The sequence below is a fragment of the Phoxinus phoxinus genome (assembly GCF_949152265.1).
Source record: "Phoxinus phoxinus genome assembly, chromosome: 20".
Classification (NCBI taxonomy): Eukaryota; Metazoa; Chordata; class Actinopteri; order Cypriniformes; family Leuciscidae; genus Phoxinus; species Phoxinus phoxinus.
Genome location: NC_136895.1, coordinates 30864152 through 30886351, shown reverse-complemented (window position 1 = coordinate 30886351; position 22200 = coordinate 30864152). Strand labels below are relative to the sequence as shown.

General features: G+C 39.3%; 1 protein-coding gene across 1 annotated transcript; it reads left to right on the top strand.

Moving 5' to 3' along the window:
• The first annotated feature begins 1808 nt into the window (after positions 1–1808).
• On the top strand, positions 1809–20428 carry LOC306988717 (uncharacterized protein). Its single transcript, XM_079593855.1, has 5 exons — positions 1809–1847; positions 2353–2400; positions 2706–2926; positions 13562–13805; positions 19275–20428. The coding sequence occupies exon 5, from the start codon at positions 19280–19282 to the stop codon at positions 20321–20323; it is 1044 nt and encodes a 347-aa protein (XP_079449981.1). The 5' UTR covers positions 1809–1847; positions 2353–2400; positions 2706–2926; positions 13562–13805; positions 19275–19279; the 3' UTR covers positions 20324–20428.
• The last annotated feature ends 1772 nt before the right edge of the window (positions 20429–22200 follow it).

Sequence of the window (22200 nt, the reverse complement as noted above, 5' to 3'; positions counted from 1 at the left end):
AGAGGATCCACACTGGAGAGAAACCGTATCACTGCACTGCTTGTGGGAAGAGTTTCACTCAATCATCTTCTCTACACAGTCACACAAAAATCAATCACAGCAAGTAGTTCATCTTCAGATCCAGAACTTTCAAGTGTGAAGCCGCATCCTCACCAAACATGAAACATTAACGGGTCAAGCAACAAAATCTGTCCTAACCAGCGCCAACGATTAACAAGGCGGCAAATAAACATAATCTGAATTTATCACAGTGAGTAAAGTTCATCTTTATTTACTCAACTGAGAGATTCAGATCAAAGATGGAGTTCCTCCCCAAAGAACATTGTGTTTTATTCTTGTATATTATTTTGCTGCATGATATAAACTATATCATTATGGTCTGTTATGAGTTTCATTTTATGTCCAATACAATGCACATGTATCACATGTAGTTTGTTTACACTTTTATGAGGGAAAGTAGAACTGGTACTGGTACAAACTGTTCTTGTTCAAGAAGCTGAAGAAGACACTGATTTATTTTTAACTTGTTCAGTGTTGTTTTCAAATCAACTAATTATTCTTCCACTTATGGTGTGTTTAGAAAACACACATATATAGATATACTGTCATGTATCTTTGAAACTGGCCTTAAGCTTTTTAACTCTGGCAGCTGCAGACTTCAACATTCAGCATATTGACACAAAATAATAACTGCAAATACACATTTCTCTGCCTGGATCCAGTTGTTTCTGTGAATCGCAGGATCCATTTGCTTCTCTGTTCTGTAGCTTTCGGCAGTCTGTAAAAATATACCTCAGATTTCTTCTCAAATCTATTTGTACAGCTCTTTCCCGTTTTAGATGCGTTGTATGTGTTTTTCGTGGCATTCACGCTGAAAATCAATGTTGTCGCTTTGCCACAGTGTGTGTAACCGCAGTCACTCCGGCTGACAGTGACGTCACACACACACACACACACACACACACACACACACACACACACACACACACACACATAACCTCTATTGACTGTGCTCTCCAAACTGGAGCAATAATCCTTAGTCTCCTGAAGAAAATGAATACAATTTGGCTTGGATCCTTATCATTTCTTCTTGTCTAAATGAAAATATCCCAACATAATAAAAAGTTAATAAAAGTACAATTATTATTATAATTACTTTTATTTAAATAATACATACACATATCAAAATTTTTAAATTTAATCATAATATTTGTTTTCCTTCTAATTACATTTTTCACATACACCCCAGAATCTGTGTATACAATTACAAAAATGGAGAATAGATTATTTTTCTATTGAACAAAAATAATCAACATCTAAATTAAACCTCTCTAGCACACTTTTCGCTGGATATATACAATGTACAATTTGTATGTAATGTAAAGCCCTTTTATTTGATTATTTAAACAGTGGGCTGTGCTTCACAAATACACTGTCAAGCTTATCCAGTTTATATTTCTAAATTCACTGGACCACAATTGAGCTTTTATGATTCCAGCTTATATTCCTAATATGTTCATTAGTACAACTGTGTTTCAGAATATCATGTCTCCTTGAAACATGCTGTCTTTAACATTATATTCCCTCAGAAAAATCCCTTCCACAAGTTCTTACAAAAGGTATTGTTGAGGTTTATGGCATCAAATACAACAGCATATCTTTCACTGTAACTGGAAACCCACATTTATCCAAGAATTCACTATAAGATAATAAATTACATTTGAGTTTAAACGTTGTCTAACCAATATAATAATATGTTTATATATATTATAAAAACTAAGAAAAGAGAATTTGGCGGTGATTACGTCATCACAAGCGCGCGCTCCTTCAGTGTCGAGACTTCTGAGGTAAACCGTTCACTCCACTTCACGTAATTGTAAAATACTCTTTACACAGTTTAAATATCATTTTACGGGCACATTTCCTGATAGTTTTCATCGAGTTCTGCGCTAATTGTGTCTGCTGACTAAAACACTTAAATAAGAAGTTTTTATTTACTTCTCTTCCTATACAAAATAACGGTAGGAAGCTAGCGAAGTTGATAAAGATGGTGTTAGTGTTAGTCTTTTGTATTGCTGCTTTTTTTCTGTATCATTTGAGAAATAATAGTAATATTAGAGCACTTATAGGCTTTCAGCAGATATTCTGACTCAAACTATCTGTTTATAGCAGCAAATAGCCTTATAATAAAGTGAGATGATCTGAGTGTTGATAGTCTATGGCTCATCTATTATCAGAGCAGCTGAAAAGCCTCTGTATTTCATGTCAATAGATCCTGTTTTCCCCTCATTCATTATGCTGATGTCTTCAGATCTGTAAACTGCCACATTAAGCTCATTTTATTGTCAACAGACTTGAGCAAACGACACGATCAGCTAAAGTGACATCTACTAGATATAGGTAAGTTTCATTACAGCATTTATTTCATTAATCTGTGATTAACCGTGTTTCATATAAAAAAATTGTTTCTTGGCAATTTGTGAAAATATATATTTCTGTTTGTAATTGCATTTTTTATTCTTGCATTGTTTATATTTGGTATATTTTAATAGTTTTTTTCTATATTTCTTTGTTTATATATTAATTAGAGGTAAGATAAAAGTAAAATGTTTCATTAATAGATGGATAGGTGAACATACATTTAAAATATGTGAATTAGTATAAAAATATAAACTCAGTAAGTGATTTCTTCTTGATTTTGTCAGATCTGCTCCTCCTCCTTCAGTGAAGCCCCTCCTCCTTAAGTGAAGCTCCTCCCACTGCAACTCACCAATAAATGCTGGAATATTCCCATCAGCTGCAAGTGAAGACGAGCATCACACCATCAGGAAGAGCTGAAATCTGCAAAGACAGAGTTTATTGAAGGACAGTGAGAACAGGAGAGATCCAGAACACTGCAGAATGAAACACACTGAAGAACAAAGAGGTTGGTGATTATTCCTCTTTCTTCATTAGTGAGGCTGAAGAACATTAAGGTTATAAAGCAGTTCATCAGATTTAGTGTTTGTAGTAGGGTAAGTGTTTCCTCTAGGATTTTTTCCAGCTCTGGTGGTATTTTAAGAAACACTATTTCTCATTATTAATTATGAGAAATTAAAAAGCTATTTTCTTAGGCTAGTTAACTCATGCTCACGTTTCCCTCATTCATGTGTTGCGCGCCACCTCAAGGAGCCATGAAGTAGCGGCGCTGGGAGCAGGGGAATCTATTTAGAGCGCCTTATTTTATTCATTAAAATATCGATATTAAGCTCCAGCGTATCGATTATAGTATCGCAGGGAGAAGAACAATGATATATCGCCATATTGATATGTGTCTCACCCCTACCAGGCAGACGGTAGAGCTGCATGATATTGGAAAATACTGACTTTACTAGTTACATTACTTTTAACGCATTACCCCCAAAACTGTTCATAACGCAATATCGCAGAAAAGCTAAATATTGCGTTATGAACAGTGTTGGGGGTAATGCGTTAAAAGTAATGCGAGATACGTAATCAGATTTTTTCAAGTAACTAGTAAAGTAACACATTACTTTCAAATTTATCGCAAGATCAAAATATTGGAAGTTTTATAACGCAAGTTACTTTGTTTTCCCATGTGTTGACTGACAGCTCTCCTGTCCCCATGTTGAGAGAAATCGCTAGTAATGCTGTGTTCACGTGCTAACGGAATTATCGTAACTAGATTCCTAGTTAAAAATTTGGACATTAATTTTTGACCCTCTAAAGTAAAAATTTTAATGCGATGAGCATCACGACTTCAGAAGTGGGAAGTAGGACATTTCCGAAAGCTCTTGAAGGCAGCATTAGTGCAGGTCTCGAGAGATGCCAGGTTATCCCGGTAAACTTTCTGTTGATATGAAAAATCAGGTAGATTTAGCAATATAGCGAGTGAATGATGTATTACAATGTTATGATGAATTATATGCCTTTCTCCACTGACGTTCTGAGTTATTCAAAGTGTTTCTGATGATTGCTAGAAGGCAGCTGTCTGACTGAGATGCGAACAGGAACATGGTTTGTGTAACATTAGCAGCACATCATTAGCTGTTTGATAACATAGTCAAGCAAAAGGCTAATCATATTAATTACGTTACCGTGCGCAACAGAACGCTGTTGTGTCCGTAACTGCTGCAGTCTGTAACTTTTTGTGTTCAAAATGAACAGAATTTATATAATGAACGAGTACATCATGAATCCATTTTCCAAACCGTGTTTTGTCTTATCCTGAATCACTACGCTACGCCTATAATAAGTGTTTATATTCTGACTATTTTAGACCGGGTCGGCTGCGCTGCGGAGGAGCACAGTGCCTGCGTGACTCGCCATAGACTTTAACAGAGAGAAGTAGTTCCGGCTACTGTGTTCTTCCGCAAGACTTGTTTATTAACCGCGCTAGAGAGCAAACGTACACGCGCATTGATTGCACACTGATGATGAAACGCATCAATGGACTATAGAGCTGGTAAGTCCCGCCCCCTCCGTAAAACCCCGCTGGACCTCAAAGTTGAAAAACCGTCAATGCAAGTGAATGGGAGAAAATAATTATTTTCTGGTCCCGTTCGAATTGTGCCATGAATGTGAACATATGTTGTCTGTGAATTTTTTTATATAATCTTTCGTGTGAAGAATGCTACAATTTAGCGGGTAGAAGTTTGATACGGGTAGACTTTGTGTGAGAGCACTTTGTGGACTACAACTCTTCGCTGCTTTCGACGCGTTTGAAACGTCAACACCACTAGCTCACGGCTCTAGCTCACGGATCCCGCTAGACATGGCTGTGTCTTTGGTGCACTTCACCGCCTTCTTTCAGGGAGAGGACAAAATCGTTGAGGTTGGCGAAAACCACGGGTAAGTCAACTTTATGCGGTGACGTCACATAGGCGACATGTAGTCTTTCTCGTTATGTCTTTTCCACAACTGCTAGCCGACGAATCATACCATATACTGTCAAACTTGTAACATGAAAGATTATATAAAAAATTCACAGACAACATATGTTCACATTCATGGCACAATTCAAACGGGACCAGAAAATAATTATTTTCTCCCATTCACTTGCATTGACGGTTTTTCAACTTTGAGGTCCAGCGGGGTTTTACAGAAGGGGCGGGACTTACCAGCTCTATATGCACAGAGCGTTCTTTAAAACTTCCATTTTAGCCAGCTGGAAAACCTCCGGTGAAATGTCACTTGCTGGTGTGTCGGTATCTTCAATATCCTGAGGTAGATTTAACAGCATAAATATTTTAATACTTAGTTTATAATCAGAATATAGTCACTAGTCAGACCGAGCATTCATTTAGTTATTCACTGCACTGACTGACCGTTATTGTTTTTCATGAGACTTTTGTGATTACCTGATACTTCACTTTGACAGATTATTTTTAAACCTAGTGATTTTATAATATTTATTGGTATATATTTATAGTTTTTGGTTATCACATTAAAAATAACATTTGAAGTGCTGAACATTTTTAGCGTGTGCCCAATTACAGGCATCGCGTTTCCGTTTCTTATTCCAACGTTTACATTTGCTTCAAGTCTTTATTGCAATCAATAAAACTGCTTTATTGGCAAATTAGTTAAGTGTGATAACAGCAGTAAAATATAAATACAACATTAAAAAGTCAACCATAATTGATGGTTTTGTGTGGATGTACAGTGCTCGAGCTGGCTTATTGAAAACCAGGAAGTAACTGTGCATTATTCCTAAATTTCCTGAATTCCTAATGGACTATAAGTCATATTAAATTTAAAAGATTGAGACAACTATTCATCAGCATGCAGTGACTAATCTATGTTGTAGCAAAAAAAACAGGTGCGACCAAATCATGTGTTGGTGCGACCAACTGAGAAAGTCTGGAGCCCTGATACACATTCGTTTTCTTTCACAATTGTTTACAACACATAGCAGGCTGTCTTTACAAGGAGACTCGCCGCAACAGGCATTATGACTCAATTTTGTGTGTTAAAGCGTTGTCGGGATAATTTCGGTTTCGTGTATCTACACTGTTAAAAGCACTATATAAATGAAGATGACTTGACTTGCACGTTCAATCTCAAAATGAAGATAAAGAACTGAATTTGGTGTTCACGTGTCGTCTCATTCGCACAGAAAACAATGCTCGAGTTCCAGTCTTCTTGTGCTTGAAATGAGAAACTTTCACTCTATGATGGTTGAACTTTATAGAGTCTCAATTCATCACTCTAGATGAATTGAACTCTGTCTTCATCATTCCCTTTAGGAAAAGTGTATTGGTCAAACTGCTTTTTCTGTGCGAGCTGCTACTGAGTGGAGCCTCATCCCCATAATCATCAGAAACACATATAGTACATTTAAGATCCAGTTAAAGAAATGGCTCATTGATTATCAGAGCTGTCAACATTAACATACTTCTAGACCTGCTCTCGCTGCCCACTGCTGGCTTCTTGCCTTGTGTGTGTGTGTGTGTGTGTGTCATGTTTTTGTCTGATGTTTATTTGATTGTTGGTTTGCTGTGTTTCAGTTGTACATTTTAACATAATACCGTATATACCCGAATATAAGACGACCCTCCCATTTCCAGACTTATTTTTGGGACAAAAAGAGATTTTTGTGGAAAAAATCTGGTTTTCAAAAGAAAATAATTTATTTGAAAATTGCACTGATAATTCATTCTCTCTCCTCCAGCACGCGCGCGCATCTCTCTCTCTCTCTCTCTCTCTCTCTCTCTCTCTCTCTCTCTCTCTCTCTCTCTCTCTCTCTCTCTCTCTCTCTCTCTCTCTCTCTCTCTCTCTCTCGCGTACCTCTCTCTCTCACCTCTCTCTCTCTCTCTCTCTCTCTCGTACCTCTCTCTCTCTCTCTCTCTCTCGCGTACCTCTCTCTCTCACCTCTCTCTCTCTCTCGTACCTCTCTCTCTCTCTCTCTCTCTCTGCGTCTCTCGCGCACCTCTCTCTCTCTCTCTCTCTCTCTCTCTCTCTGCGTCTCTCGCGCACCTCTCTCTCTCTCTCTCTGCGTCTCTCGCGCACCTCTCTCTCTCTCTCTGCGTCTCTCGCGCACCTCTCTCTCGCTCTCTCTCTCTCTCTCGCACCTCTCTCTCTCTCTCTCTCTCTGCGTCTCTCGCGCACCTCTCTCTCGCTCTCTCTCTCTCTCTCTCTCTCTCTCTCTCTCTCTCTCTCTCTCTCTCTCTCTCTCTCTCTCGGTGCATGCTGGGAGTTTTGGGGGGAAGGTGAGCGTCTCACGGGTGAGAGGAGCGTTTCTGGGGGTAGTTTTCCTTTACTATTCTCGTTTCTTTTCTTATTTTTTTATTTTTTTCGTTGTTGATGTTGTTTTAGTTAAAGGTTTAATTTGAATAAATTAGATTTAGAGGAAAAATAGTCGCCAGGTAAAAGTTTGTCTCGTGTCGGGCGGAGGGCAGAGATAGAAGTTCCATCTGGGTCGCTCCGCCATGGAGTCAGGTGCGTGCCTGACGCTAGTGTGACAGTCGAGGACGTGCTAGTCGCTATCGGAGAACAAATAGGATTCGAAAATATTGTATCCGCTTCTAGGATGAACAAGGCCGTGGTGGTGTTCCTAAAGGATCAAAGTTTTGTGAGTAAAATCATCGTGAGCGGAGTTTGGGTAAGTGGAGCGTTTGTTATTGTTTCGCCTTTGGTGTCGCAGTCGTCAAGAGTGAACATTTCGAATTGTCCACCATATATACCCAATACATGCATTGAAAATGAACTGCAGAGGTTCGGGAAAATAGTAAGTGGAATGACTTTAATTCCACTCGGGTGTAAAATGGAAACTTTAAAACATGTGCTGTCTTTTAGGCGGCAGTGTTTTATGGTTTTAGAATCGCCGACGTTAGACATCTCGTTTCGGGTTAAACATGAGGACAAATCGTATATGATCTATGCGAACACCAATCATTTGAAATGTTTCAAGTGCGGTAATGTCGGGCATAAAAAAATGGATTGCCCGCAAAAAACACAAGCCGAGGACAAAACTAATAAAACAAATGGAAGTGAACAGGCGGTCGATGGTGAAGTGGAGAATGTGGATAAAAATAAAGAAACTGAGACAAATGAAACCGAAAAAGAACAAATTGAATTGAACACTCATGAACAAAACGAACGTAGCAATACTGAAAACATAGGCCAAAAGGAATCGGCTGAAAAGGAATCAGGGAAGAAAAAACGGGAAAAAAAAAATAATTGTGGGGGAGAAAATAAGAAGAGGAGTTGTGAAGAGGCAGGGACTAGTGGCGCGAAAAAGTCTTTTCTTGAAAGTTTGGTTGAATTAGGCACTGTTGAGAATCGACTCGATATACCCTTGTCTCAGCTTTCTGAAAGCACTGATGTGAATGAAGAGATGGCCGATGATGATTGTATTTCTGAAATGTCAGATATTCCCTCCAATTATGAAGAGAATGAGTTGTATACTGTAAAAGAGATAAATGATTTCCTTGATGAAACATTTGGAAGAAAAGTCGAAGTAAAAGATTTTTTTCCTGATGTGAAAAAGTTTTTGGCTTCAGTGATTAAAATACAAAAGGCTGTCGGTTATGAAGAGCTAAGCAGAAGAAAGCGATTCAGATTGAAAAAAATCGTAACAAATTTGAGAAAAGAAAAAGTTCTTTTAATTTCTTTATAGTTGAGTCATGAAGGAAGCACAATTGGTGAACTATCTATCCCTTTTTGTCTTGTTTTCGTTTTCTTCCTTTTTTCTTACCTCTTTTTTCATGGAGAGCCTTAGAATAGGATCTATTAATATCAATGGGGGAAGAGATTGTAGGAAAAGAGCATGTTTAAATGAATATATACAAAATAAAAATATTGATGTAACATTTGTACAAGAGACACAGTGATGGGAAAATTGAAGTGGATTGGAAAATGGGGTGGAGATGTGATTTATATATGAGTCATGGTACGAATGTTAGTGGAGGAGTTGCTATATTATTTTCTAAGACGATTGTTTTAACGGTAACACTTTACAATAAGGTTCATTAGTTAACATTAGTTAACTTCATTAGATAACATTAACTAATAATGAACTGCACTTATACAGCATTTATTCATCTTTGTTAATGTTAATTTCAACATTTACTAATACTTTATTAAAATCTTGTTAACATGAGTTAATGCACTGTGAACTAACATGAACAAACAATGAACAGCTTTATTCATATTAACTAACATTAACACATATTAATAAATACTGTAACAAATGTATTGCTCATTGTTAGTTCATGTTAGTTAATACATTAATTGATGTTTAATAAATGAACCTTATTGTAAAGTGTTACCATTCTTACTAATGTGTCTGTTAATGAAATAGAAAGAGGAAGAATTTTGGCTGTTCAAGCAAGTATAAATGGGTTGGTTTTTGTTTTTATCAACATTTATGCATCAAATAATGGAGCGGAGAGGATACACGGTTTTAAAAAATTATTTATTTTTTTAAAACAAAGTTGTGATGAAAATGCATGGTTGATCTTAGGGGGTGATTGGAACTGTACAGAAAACTTTACTTTAGACAGAAATGGGGAAGAACCTCACCCCTTCTTCTGCCAAATGTTTACAGGATGTTATTAGTAATTCTAATTTAGTTGATGTATGGAGACAGCAACACCCTACAGTTAAGCAGTATACGTGGGTAAAGGTTTCTCATGATCATATTAGTACTGCCAGATTAGATCGATTCTATGTTAATACAAGTAAAAGCAATAGAATTTTAAAATCTACAATTTGTCCAAATGGGTTTTCTGATCACCATTTATGTTTAATTGATATAAATGTAAAAAAGTCATAAAGTCATAGCTATTACTGGCATTTTAATGTGAAATTGCTTCAAGATGTGTTTTTTTGTGAAAAGTTTAATGTGTTTTGGATGGAATGGAAAAAACAGAAAAGTAATTATGAAGATATTGTTCAGTGGTGGGATATAGGAAAAGCACAAATTAGAATATTTTGTCAAAATTATATATATAGCACAAATGGTAGGATCAAAAAAACTGTTTCTGAATTAGAAAAAGAGATAAAACAAATTGAGAGTGAATTAATTGTTGGTGATGTTGAGACAGCTGGAAAGCTGGAAGAAAAGAAAAGAGTTCTTGCCTCTTTATTTCACGAGAAAGCAAAGGGGGCTTTAATTAGAGCTCGCTTTGCATTTGTGAAAGAAATGGATGCACCTAGTTCCTTCTTTTTTAATCTTGAGAAGAAAGAAAGAGAAAAAAAAATGATGTTGCATTTGAAAGATTTAAATGGGAATGTGATTTCAGATCCAAATGAAATGAGAAAAATTGCTTTGGACTTTTACAAAGACTTATTTTCAGAAGGACAATGTGATAAGGGATGCATTGATGAACTACATAAAGACTTATTGACTCTTTCCGATGAGCAGAGTAAACAGCTGGACTCTGGCCTTCAATTAAAAGAACTGTCTGAAGCTGTTCAGAAACTCTCAACTGGAAAAACACCTGGTATCGATGGACTGCCGTCTGAGTTCTATAAGCATTTCTGGAACCAACTGAAAGATGATTTTTATGAAGTTTTTAATTATTGTTATCAAAAACACGAATTGCCTACTAGTTGTAAACGAGCAGTTTTATCCCAAAAAAGGTGATCTTGGTATGTTAAAAAATTGGAGACCTGTGGCTGTGTTATGTACAGATTACAAAATTTTGGCAAAGTGTCTTGCTAATAGATTGAAACCTTTTTTAGAATATATGGTCAACGAATATCAAACATATTGTATTCCTAATCGAACAATAATGGACAATCTGTTTCTGGTAAGAGACATAATAGACATTACAAAATTGAACAGTGAAAATGTTGGTATTCTCGCAATTGACCAGGAGAAAGCGTTTGACCGAGTTAGCCATTTTTACTTGTTTAAAACGCTTGAAGCTTTTGGTGTTGGGCAGAGTTTTATTTCATGGATTCAAATGCTGTATAAAGATGCTTCTGTTATGTTGAAAGTGGGTGGTGGGCTCAGTCGGCCTGTTGAAGTGCTGAGAGGAATCAGACAAGGATGTCCGCTATCAGGGATGTTGTATTCATTGGCCATTGAACCCCTTCTTTGCAAGTTAAGGAAAACACTCCAAGGGATTACAGTTGAGAAGCCTATTAAGCTTGTTGCATATGCTGATGATGTTACCATTTTTATTAAGAAGGAACGAGATGTGTCTGTTTTAATGGAAATTCTGAAAATTTATGAAAATGCGTCAACAGCTAGAGTGAACTGGGAAAAGTGTGAAGGTTTCTTTTGTGGACAAAGTAAAAATCCACCAGTGCTCCCAGGTGGTGTTAAATGGAGTAAAGATGGCTTTAAATGTTTAGGGGTGTATTTAGGGACTGAAACATTTATGACAAAAAATTTGGGAAGGAATGGTGGCGAAGATGTGTAGCCGGTTGTCTAAGTGGTCGTGGGTGCTACCACAGCTATCCTATAGGGGAAGAGTTTTGGTGACCAACAATCTAGCAGCTTCGGCACTGTGGCACAAAATGAACGTCTTGGACCCGCCAGATGACATCATTCAGGAATTGCAGAAAAGATTGGTGGATTTTTTCTGGACTGGACAACATTGGACTAAAGCTGCCGTACTTTTCCTGCCAGTGAATGAAGGTGGACAAGGGTTAATAGACATTAAAAGCAGAATCAAGACCTTCAGACTGCAAGCGGCACAGAAGTTGCTGTATTCAAAGAAGTGCTGGACTGATACTGCTAAAGCCCTGTTGCAAAAAGTTGATGTTTTTAAATACGATCTACAGTTGTTTTTAATGAATCTGACAGGAGTAGACTTAAAAGACACTTCTGCTTTTTATAAAACGGTGCTGAAAACATGGACATCAAATTTTCAAGTGGAAAGGAACTGGTCTGACTCTGAATTCTGGATAAAAGAAGAACCTCTGTTTCATAATCCCTTACTTCGGGCAAGAGTGCTTAATTCAAAAAGCCTTCAGAAAACTATGGCAAGAGCTGGATGTACTAGGATAAAGGATTTAAAGCATCATGACGGGTGGAAAAGTGCAGAGGAAATGAGTGAGCAGACAGGAATCAAGTCCGTCAGATTTATGAAACATGTCATGGATGCGGTTTTTTCATCTCTTCCTTGTGCCTATTATCGGAACCCAGGAGAAGGGATTTTGAATGAAGAGGAGGAAGAGGAGGATTTTCCCGATCTTCCTGTTTCAGCTCGTGTGTTGACCCAGAGAGAATGCTAAGAGGATTTGTGACTTCAAGGATCAGAGCGGAGTTTTTTTTTTTTAAATTGACAAAAAATCTGGTTGTTTTTATGGAAACATGGTGTTTAAGTGATGTCTTGTGTTCTATAAATAATGAGGAAGACCTAACTCTAAATTGTTAAAAATGTTGGTAGGTAATTTTTAAATATGTTGTGAAGTAATATATTTTTGTTTTTTATTGTATTTTTATTTATTTTTTGGAGTGTTTTTGATAGATGTCGTGTTTTTGTGACGATTTTGTTCAACTGTGAAAAAAAGAAGGAAAAAACCATACCCAAAATGTAAAGAGAAAAAAAAAAAAAAGAAAAAAAAATTGTACAAATAAATAGATTCAAACGTCTCTCGCGCACCTCTCTCTCGCTCTCTCTCTCTCTCTCTCTCTGCGTCTCTCGCGCACCTCTCTCTCGCACCTCTCTCTCGCACCTCTCTCTCTCTGCGTCTCTCGCGCACCTCTCTCTCGCTCTCTCTCTCTCGCTCTCTCTCTCTCTCTCTCTCGCACCTCTCTCTCTCTGCGTCTCTCGCGCACCTCTCTCTCGCTCTCTCTCTCTCGCTCTCTCTCTCTCTCTCTCTCGCACCTCTCTCTCTCTGCGTCTCTCGCGCACCTCTCTCTCGCTCTCTCTCTCTCTCTCTCTCTCTCTCTCGCTCGCTCTCTCTCTCTCTCTCTCTCTCTGCGTCTCTCGCGCACCTCTCTCTCGCGCACCTCTCTCTCGCACCTCTCTCTCTCTGCGTCTCTCGCGCACCTCTCTCTCTCTCTCTCTCTCTCTCTCTCTCTCGCTCGCTCTCTCTCTCTCTCTCTCTCTCTCTCTGCGTCTCTCGCGCACCTCTCTCTCGCACCTCTCTCTCTCTGCGTCTCTCGCGCACCTCTCTCTCGCACCTCTCTCTCTCTGCGTCTCTCGCGCACCTCTCTCTCGCTCTCTCTCTCTCTCTCTCTCGCTCGCTCTCTCTCTCTCTCTCTCGCTCTCTCTCTCTCTCTCTCTCTCTGCGTCTCTCGCGCACCTCTCTCTCGCTCTCTCTCTCTCGCTCTCTCTCTCTCTCTCTCTCTCTCTCTCTCTCTGTATCTCAGATCAGCCGTGAATGTTGAGAGCCGCCGGGACTCTCTGCCTCATGTATTTCCTAATGTTGGGTTTGCTCTTCTCTTTATTCCAGAGTTTTCTATCGATTATCTTTGAGTTGATTATGTAATTGGCATGATACATTTGATTATTCTAACTGACTTTGACATTATTTACTATAAAACACTTTTTATTGCAAAGTTACTTTGCTAGATAGATAGATGGGTGAATATATAATAGTATAAAATAGTATAAAAATATAAACTCAGTAAGTGATTTCTTCTTGATTTTGTCAGATCTGCTCCTCCTCCTTCAGTGAAGCCCCTCCTCCTTCAGTGAAGCCCCTCCTCCTTCTTCAGTGAAGCTCCTCCCACTGCAACTCACCAATAAATGCTGGAATATTCCCATCAGCTACAAGTGAAGACGAGCATCAAACCATCAGGAAGAGCTGAAATCTGCAAAGACCGAGTTTATTGAAGGACAGTGAGAACAGGAGAGATCCAGAACACTGCAGAATGAAACACACTGAAGAATAAAGAGGTTGGTGTTTATTCCTCATTCTTCATTAGTGAGGCTGAAGAACATTAAGGTTATAAAGCAGTTCACCAGATTTAGTGTTTGTAGTAGGGGGCTTATGAGATTTTACTTTGTTATAGAAGTTACCACTGTGAAATTGCTGAAATGTTCTTTTCATGTATTCTTTAATGTCTGTATTGAATATCTGAGAGTTGACGGAAGGGTCTGGCTCAAATGCCAGGAATGTAGTAACAGTTCTTGCTTATTTAGCCCTGCTTCCAGAAAGGAAAATATGGACTTGTTTTGTTAAGAAAGGTCTTCAACATGTGTCAATACATTCATCTGTTTTTGTAGGGTACCCTGACAACTATGGTCACAGGGGCCACTAAACCATACTTCCATTTAGATTAAAACTGTCCTGTTCTTGAGAGAAAGAATGTGTTATCTGGATGTTGTGAGAGGACTCTCCTGTTTATAGTTAGAGCCTGGCCAAATCCAACCTTGAAGAAGCTGTGTATGTGTGTGTGTGTGTGTCTTTTTTGGTTACAGTTTAAAGGGGTGGTAAAGTATGATTTCACTTTTCTAACTGTAGTTAGTGTGTAATATTACTGTTTGAGTATAAACAACATCTGCAAACTTACAGCGCTCAAAGTTCAAAGCAAAGGGAGATATTTGCTTTTAAAGAAAAGGACTACTACAAACGGCTGGTAGGAACTACACGACATTCCTCCGGGTTTAGTGACATCAGCAAGCCTAAAATTTACATAAACCCCGCCCCCTGAACACGCAGTCCATGTTGAGAAGAGGAAGTTATTGTAGTCGAGCACATTTGTGAGTCAGCTCAAACTTTAGCATCCATCTTTTCACATGCAATAGAAAGTCACTCTGTGTGGATCTCACAACAGTTCCTATACGAGCGGTTTATAGATTACCATGACAGAATATGCTAATTGAAGATAGTTAACTCCACATCAGCAACATAAACTCATCAACTAACCATTCAGAGACGTCCTGTTGCTTCTACATGTGTCACTTTTTCCTGAGTCTCTCCATCTTTGTCTGACTCCGGTTTAACATTAAAGGCAGAACAGTCTTTAATCTGTCTTTAATGTGTCTTTAACCCGGACAATGGTAGGAAGACTGTTCCAAAGTTTTGGTGCTAAATAGGAAAAGGATCTACCGCCAGCAGTCAATTTTGATATTCTAGGTATTATTTACTGGCCGGAGTTTTGAGATCGCAATAGACGTGAAAGACTATAATGCGTTAAGAGCTCGCTCAAGTACTGCGGAGCTAAACCATTTAGTGCTTTGTAAGTAATCAGCAATATTAAAAAATGTATACAACGTTTAATAGGCAGCCAATGCAGTGTTGACAGAACAGGGCTAATATGGCCATACTTCCTGGTTCTGGAAAAGAACTCGAGCTGCTGCGTTTTGGACTAGCTGTAGTTTGTTTATTAAGCGTGCAGGGCAACCACCCAGTAGAGCATTACAATAATCTAGCCTTGAGGTCATGAACACATTAACTAATTGTTCCGCATTTGTCAATGAGAGCATATGGCGTAATTTAGACATATTTTTAAGATGGGAAAATGCGGTTTTACAGATACTAGACACGTGACTTTCAAATTAAAGATTGGTATCAGAGAGCACACCCAGGTTCCTAACCGACGACGAAGACTTAACAGAGCAGCCATCAAGTGTTAGACAGTACTCTAGGTTATTACGTGTGGAAGTTTTTTGTCCAATAATTAGAATATCTGTTTTTTTCTGAATTTAGTAGTAGGAAATTACAAGTCATCCAATTTTTTATATCAGCTATGGATTCTGTTAATTTTGTGAATTGGTATGTTTCGTTAGGTTTTGAAGAAATATACAGCTGAGTATCGTCGGCATAACAGTGAAAGCTAATTCCATGTTTCCTAATGATATCTCCTAATGGTAGCATGTACAGAGTGAACAGCAGCGGTCCTAGTACTGAGCCTTGTGGTACGCCATACTGAACTTGTGATCGATAAGATATCTCGTCATTTACCGCTATAAACCGATAACGGTCAGATAAGTATGATTTAAACCATGCTAGTGCAATTCCACTAATGCCAACATAGTTTTCTAGTCTATATAAAACTATGTTGTGGTCAATGGTGTCAAATGCAGCACTAAGATCAAGTAACACCAATAGAGAGATACAACCACGATCGGATGATAAGAGCAAATAATTTGTGACTCTAACGAGAGCTGTCTCGGTACTATGGTACTATCGGTACTATCGTTTCTTTCTAGAAAGGAACACAGTTGTGAGGATACTGCTTTTTCTAATATCTTTGACAGAAAAGGCAGATTCAAGATCGGCCTTTAATTGACTAATTTTGTAGGGTCAAGTTGCTGTTTTTTAACAAGCGGTTTAATCATAGCTAGCTTAAAGGTTTTTGGTACGTATCCTAGAGACAAAGATGAATTAATGATATTAAGAAGAGGATCTATGACATCTGGAAGCATCTCTTTCAGCAGCTTAGTCGGTATAGGGTCTAACATGCACGTTGTCGATTTAGATGATTTGACGAGTTTGCAAAATTCTTCCTCTCCTATAGCAATAAATGAATCAAATTTTCCCTCAGGGAGACTACAATGCACTTCCTGATGCGATGCTGTATTAGACGGTTGCATAGTTATAATTTTGTCCCTGATATTATCGATCTTATAAGTGAAGAAGTTCATAAAGTCATTACTGCTGTGTTGCTTGGAAACTTCTGGGCTTGAAGCTTTCTTTTTAGTTAGTTTAGCCACTGTTTCAAATAAATACCTAGGATTGTGTTTATTTTCTTCTAATAGGGTTGAAAAATAAGCAGATCTAGCAGCTTTTAAAGCCTCTCTGTAAGCAATCGAGCTCTCCTTCCATGAAATCCTAAACACCTCTAGTTTTGTTTTCTTCCAGTTGCGCTCCATTTTTCTGGCTGGTCTCTTAAGCGCCTGTGTGCGCTCGTTGTCCCACGGCGTTGGACTATGTTCTTTAATCTTCTTTAAGCGCAACGGAGCAACTGTGTCTAAAGTGCTGGAAAAGAGAGAGTTAAAAGTTTCTGTTGCAATATCAAGTTCTTCTAAGCTATCCGGGATGCTGAGATGATGAAACTGATTAGGAAGATTATTGATAAAGCAATCTTTAGTGGCAGAAGTGATCGGTCTAACATATTTATAACACGGAGTCGGCTTTGAAGCCTTTGCTAAATGTAATTTACATGAGACTAGATAATGATCTGAGATGTCATCGCTCTGCTGCAGTATTTCAACGGCATCAACATCTATTCCATGTGATAATATTTGATCTAGAGTATGATTACGACAATGAGTCGGTCCTGACACGTGTTGTCTAACTCCAATTGAGTTTATAATGTCTTTAAATGCCAATCCCAATGCATCTTTTTCATTATCTGTGTGTATATTAAAGTCACCAACAATTAGTACTTTATCTGCAGCCAATACTAATTCTGATAGAAAGTCCGCAAATTCTTTGATAAAGTCTGTATGGTACCCAGGTGGCCTGTATACAGTAGCCAGCAGAATTCTCAAACGTGATTTGTCGTTTACACTTATATTTTTACATTAAGCACCAACACTTCAAAATAATTATATTTACAACTAGATTTCTTAGTGGTTTTGAAAATATTACTATAAATTACAGCAACACCTCCTCCTTTGCGTTTCAGACGAGGTTCATGTTTTTAACCTGTTGTGGCAAAAATTCATCAAACAAACATCACTGCGTAAGAGACACTCAGAGTCAAATTATAAAATAGAAGTATTTATTCTTGCAAGAATAGGAGCAGTCTAATACACAGTTGTTACCCTGTGCAGAAGAGTGACACCCCCCCAGACAGACTGAACCAGCTTTTATCTCCTCTCCCAAGGTCTTCTTCCCCAGAGCCATCCTCCCAGTAGTCTTCCATTCAGTAGTTTTCCATAGACAAGGAAGCCATAACACTAGTTTAGATTCGTCACTAAGCCCCCCCCCCCTACATCAAATGGCCTTCTGACATCTAGGTCAGAGGTCCTTGTTCGTCTGTTCTCTGGAGTGTCTCTCCCTTCTGCCTTCCCAAGTACATAAACAGAATCTTCTCTCACTACAAGTGAGAGTCACACATGTGACATTCTTTGAATCATCTATATTTTACTAAAGATCAGTGAATATCATAAAATCGCCACCACAAACCGTAATCTTGTGGGGTTGTTGACTAATTTAAAGCAATGTAATCGTTTGGTTTTAGCCAGGTTTCTGTCAAACACAGCACATCTAGGTTATAATCTGTAATCATATCATTAACTATTAGCGCTTTAGAAGTAAGAGATCGAATATTCAGCAACCCAAGCTTTATCATTTGCTCATTTGTATTATATCTGTTTTTTATTTGTTGAACATCAATTAAATTTTTAACCTTAGATGGGTTTGGACGTTTTTTGGATTTCCAAATTCGGGAAACAGACACAGTCTCTATATGATGATATCTAGGTGAAAGAGTCTCTATGCAGGGGCGGACTGTCGGGCAAAAGTCCTGGTGCTCCAGATGGCCAATCCGCCCCTGTCTCTATGTGATGGGATTTATCTGACCTGGGTGACGTTAGACAGCTAGCAGACGGTCGGTTAAGCCAGTCTGTCTGCTTCCTGACCTGAGCCCCAGATTGTCATGTTTGAGCTCTAAGACTATATGTCATATTACTAGAATACCATAACTTTTCAACTGGTCAGGTCTGCCCCAAAAACTTTTCCAATTGTCTATGAATTCTATATTATTTTGCGGACACCACCCAGACAGCCAGCCATTGAGTGAACACAATCTACTAACTATCTCATCACTCCGGCGAACAGGAAGGGGGCCAGAGCAAATTACAGTGCCCAACATCGTACTTGCGATGTCTCACACACCTCTTTAATGTCAATTTTGGTGATCTCCGACTGGCGGAGTCGAACACCATTAGTGCCGACGTGATTAATAATCTTAGAGAATTTACGTTTAGCATTAGCCAGCACTTTTAAATTTGCTTTGATGTCAGGCGCTCTGGCTCCCGGCAAACATGTGACTATGGTGGCTGGTGTCTCTATTTTCACGTTCCGTGTGATCGAATCACCAGTGTTTCACTGAGCGGGGAGAATCTGTTTAATGTTGAAATCGGAACGGAAGACCGTTTTTTTGATCCACGACTACAGCGCCGCACCGTCACCCATTTGCCCTGCTGCACGGGCTCTACTTCAGCCGGAGCCGAATCGTGTAAAGGGTTCACTAGGCTACACACACATGGGGCCTATAATGGTTTAAAACTAATAACTGGAAGATCAATGTACCTCATTCATGGAAAGAGATTTATAAAAATGCATCAGAATGATCAGGATTTTGTGTAGCTGTTGTTTACTTCCAGGTTCACTTTTATGTCCTTTCATTTTGCATTTGTCTCTGATTTTTTAAATGATTTATTTATGAGTCTTTTTTACTTGAATTTCAGGCCTGATGCTGGAGAATGAGGAGAGTGAAGAGGAAGAGAAACATCATCATGTCAAAACTGGAGAAAAAACTCACTCACAGACTGAAAGTATTTCTTTACTGAAAAGAAGAGACAAGAAATGTTTCACCTGCAGTCAGTGTGGAAAGAGTTTCACACAAAAACTGAATCTCACGATTCACGAGAGGATCCACACTGGAGAGAAACCGTTCTCATGTGATCAGTGTGGGAAGAGTTTCTCACGACAAGGACACCTTAAGAATCACATGATCATACACACTGGAGAGAGGCCGTTCACATGTGATCAGTGTGGGAAGGGTTTTACGAAACAAGGAAATCTTAAGAATCACATGATCATCCACACTGGAGAGAAACTGCATGAATGTGATCAGTGTGGCAAAACATTTTTGAGGGCTTCAAACCTGAAGAGCCACCTGACAGTTCATTCACAGGAGAAACCACATTCATGTTCTTTGTGTGGAAAGAGTTTTTCACGTGTGCAGAATTTAAAAGTACATCAGAAAATACATACTGGTGTAAGAAATCACTTGTGCTTTGAGTGTGAGAAGACTTTTAGTAGACCTGAACATCTGAAACTGCACCAGAGAATTCACACTGGAGAGAAACCTTACATGTGTTCACACTGCGACAAGAGATTCCGTCTGTCAGAATATCTGAAATCACACGAGGGGATCCACACTGGAGAGAAACCTTACATGTGTTCACACTGCGACAAGAGATTCCGTCGGTCAGGACATCTGAAATCACACGAGGGGATCCACACTGGAGAGAAACCTTACAGGTGTTCACACTGCGACAAGAGATTCCGTCTGTCAGATCATCTGAAATCACACGAGGGGATCCACACTGGAGAGAAACCTTACAAGTGTTCACACTGCGACAAGAGATTCCGTCGGCCAGAATATCTGAAATCACACGAGGGGATCCACACTGGAGAGAACTCGTGTGATCAGTGCGGAAAGAGTTACACACAAAAAACAAACCTATTGCGACACATGAAAATCCACTCTGGAAAGAAGCTGAGCAAATGAAATCAAAGCGTTTTTATATCTTTACATCAGAAAATACTGGTGTCAGAGATTGTGTGTTCTTTGATTGTTGGACGTCTGTTTTATCAATAAAGTTTTCTCACTTTTAGATTCAAGAGTCTCTCCATGTTTTATTACAGTTATTATGTTGAGCTGGAGGAAATTTGTAAATTTGTAATTAATTTTTTATCTCTACAAGATTTCTGGATCAAAACACATTGACAAAACAAACTTGGAAAAAGTGGTATTTGTTTTGTTTTATTTTGTACGTTTTATCTGTGTCACGTAGTGAGAAATAATACTATTATCAGTTTAGTTTTAGTTTATTTGTAAAGCATATTTAAAAACAATCTGAGTTGGCCAAAGTGCTTCTGCTTTCCATTAAGACAATATTCCAACAGCATAAATAGCCAGAAAAAAAAAAAAAAAACATTAAACACCAAACCAAAAGACAATTAAAATGCAAGATTACAGTAAAACAAGGCACACTAACTGCTAGCTCAACCATAAGCCTGGGCAAGTAAATGCGCCCTCAGTGTTCAGTGTTCTTGACTCGTAATTTGAGAGGACTATTCCCACAACAACAACATCTGTAAGATATAATTCTTCTTTGTTTAATGATTGTTTGGTACACATGGTTTACTGAGACTGAATAAGTATTTACTGTTTCCTGTTTGGAATGAAATAACGCGACGTGAAAAGACAGCTTGTTTATTAGTTTTTTCGTTTAGTCTAAAAAACTGAAAATGAGATTTTGGCTCGATTTCTCATGTTTCGTTTGTGGTTTACAAATTGGTTTATGGCTTCAATATTTCATTTGCACATGTGGGCGGTGCTAAAACGCCCCTTTAATCTGATTGGTCAAACCGCTCCACATTCAGTACAGGGCTGTACTGAAAAAAGTATTTATTCTAGCAAGAAGGTTCAGTCGCCACACAGTTGCTACGCTGTGGAGTGAGTTAGACCTTGAGACACAGAAAATATGCAATCTTTATACTGTTTTCCAAGGTCCTTTTCCCTGCAGAGTTTCTCCCCGTCTCGCATTCCACAGATAAAGGATCCCTTTGCTGCTAACTTCGATTTATCGCTAGCTACCCCTTAAGACCCCCCCAGACTAGATGACCTCTGACCTCCAACCCGTTGCTCACTATTGCACACCGTTTCCAGGAAACCGTAGTAAAACGTTGTGCACCAGTTTGAGCTTGAACGTACCCCAGGCTTTTAATTCTATCAGGCAGAATAAGAGTCAGCACGAGTGCAGCTGTAACGATGAGGCAAGGACGAAGCGGAGAGAGAATCCACATGCAAGCACTACTTTAATGAAACAAACAGGTAATCCAGGGCAAACAACAGAACATGGAACTCAGGACAGGAACAAGGAACAGCAAACAGCTACAAAACATGAAACAGAACAGGAAATAGCAAAAGTCCACACAAGACAAGAGCCATAGCCCCCCACTTAAGGAGCAGATTCCAGACGCTCCTCAGGCAAAAGTTCAGGAGGGTGGTGGAGTGGAGGCGGGCCCAAGATGGAGTCTGCGGTAGGACGGGAGGCCAGGGCGGAGCAGGCAGTGCAGGTAACCAGTGTGGAGCAGGCGACCAGGGCGGAGCAGGCTGTGCAGGCAGGAGACCAGGGCGGAGCAGGAGACCAGGGCGGAGCAGGCAGTGCAGCCGACCAGGGCGGAGCAGGAGACCAGGGCGTAGCAGGCAGTGCATGCGACCAGGGCGGAGCAGGCGACCAGGGCGGAGCAGGCGACCAGGGCGGAGCAGGCGACCAGGGCGGAGCAGGCAGTGCAGCCGACCAGGGCGGAGCAGGCGACCAGGGCGGAGCAGGCAGTGCAGGCGACCAGGGCGGAGCAGGCGACCAGGGCGGAGCAGGC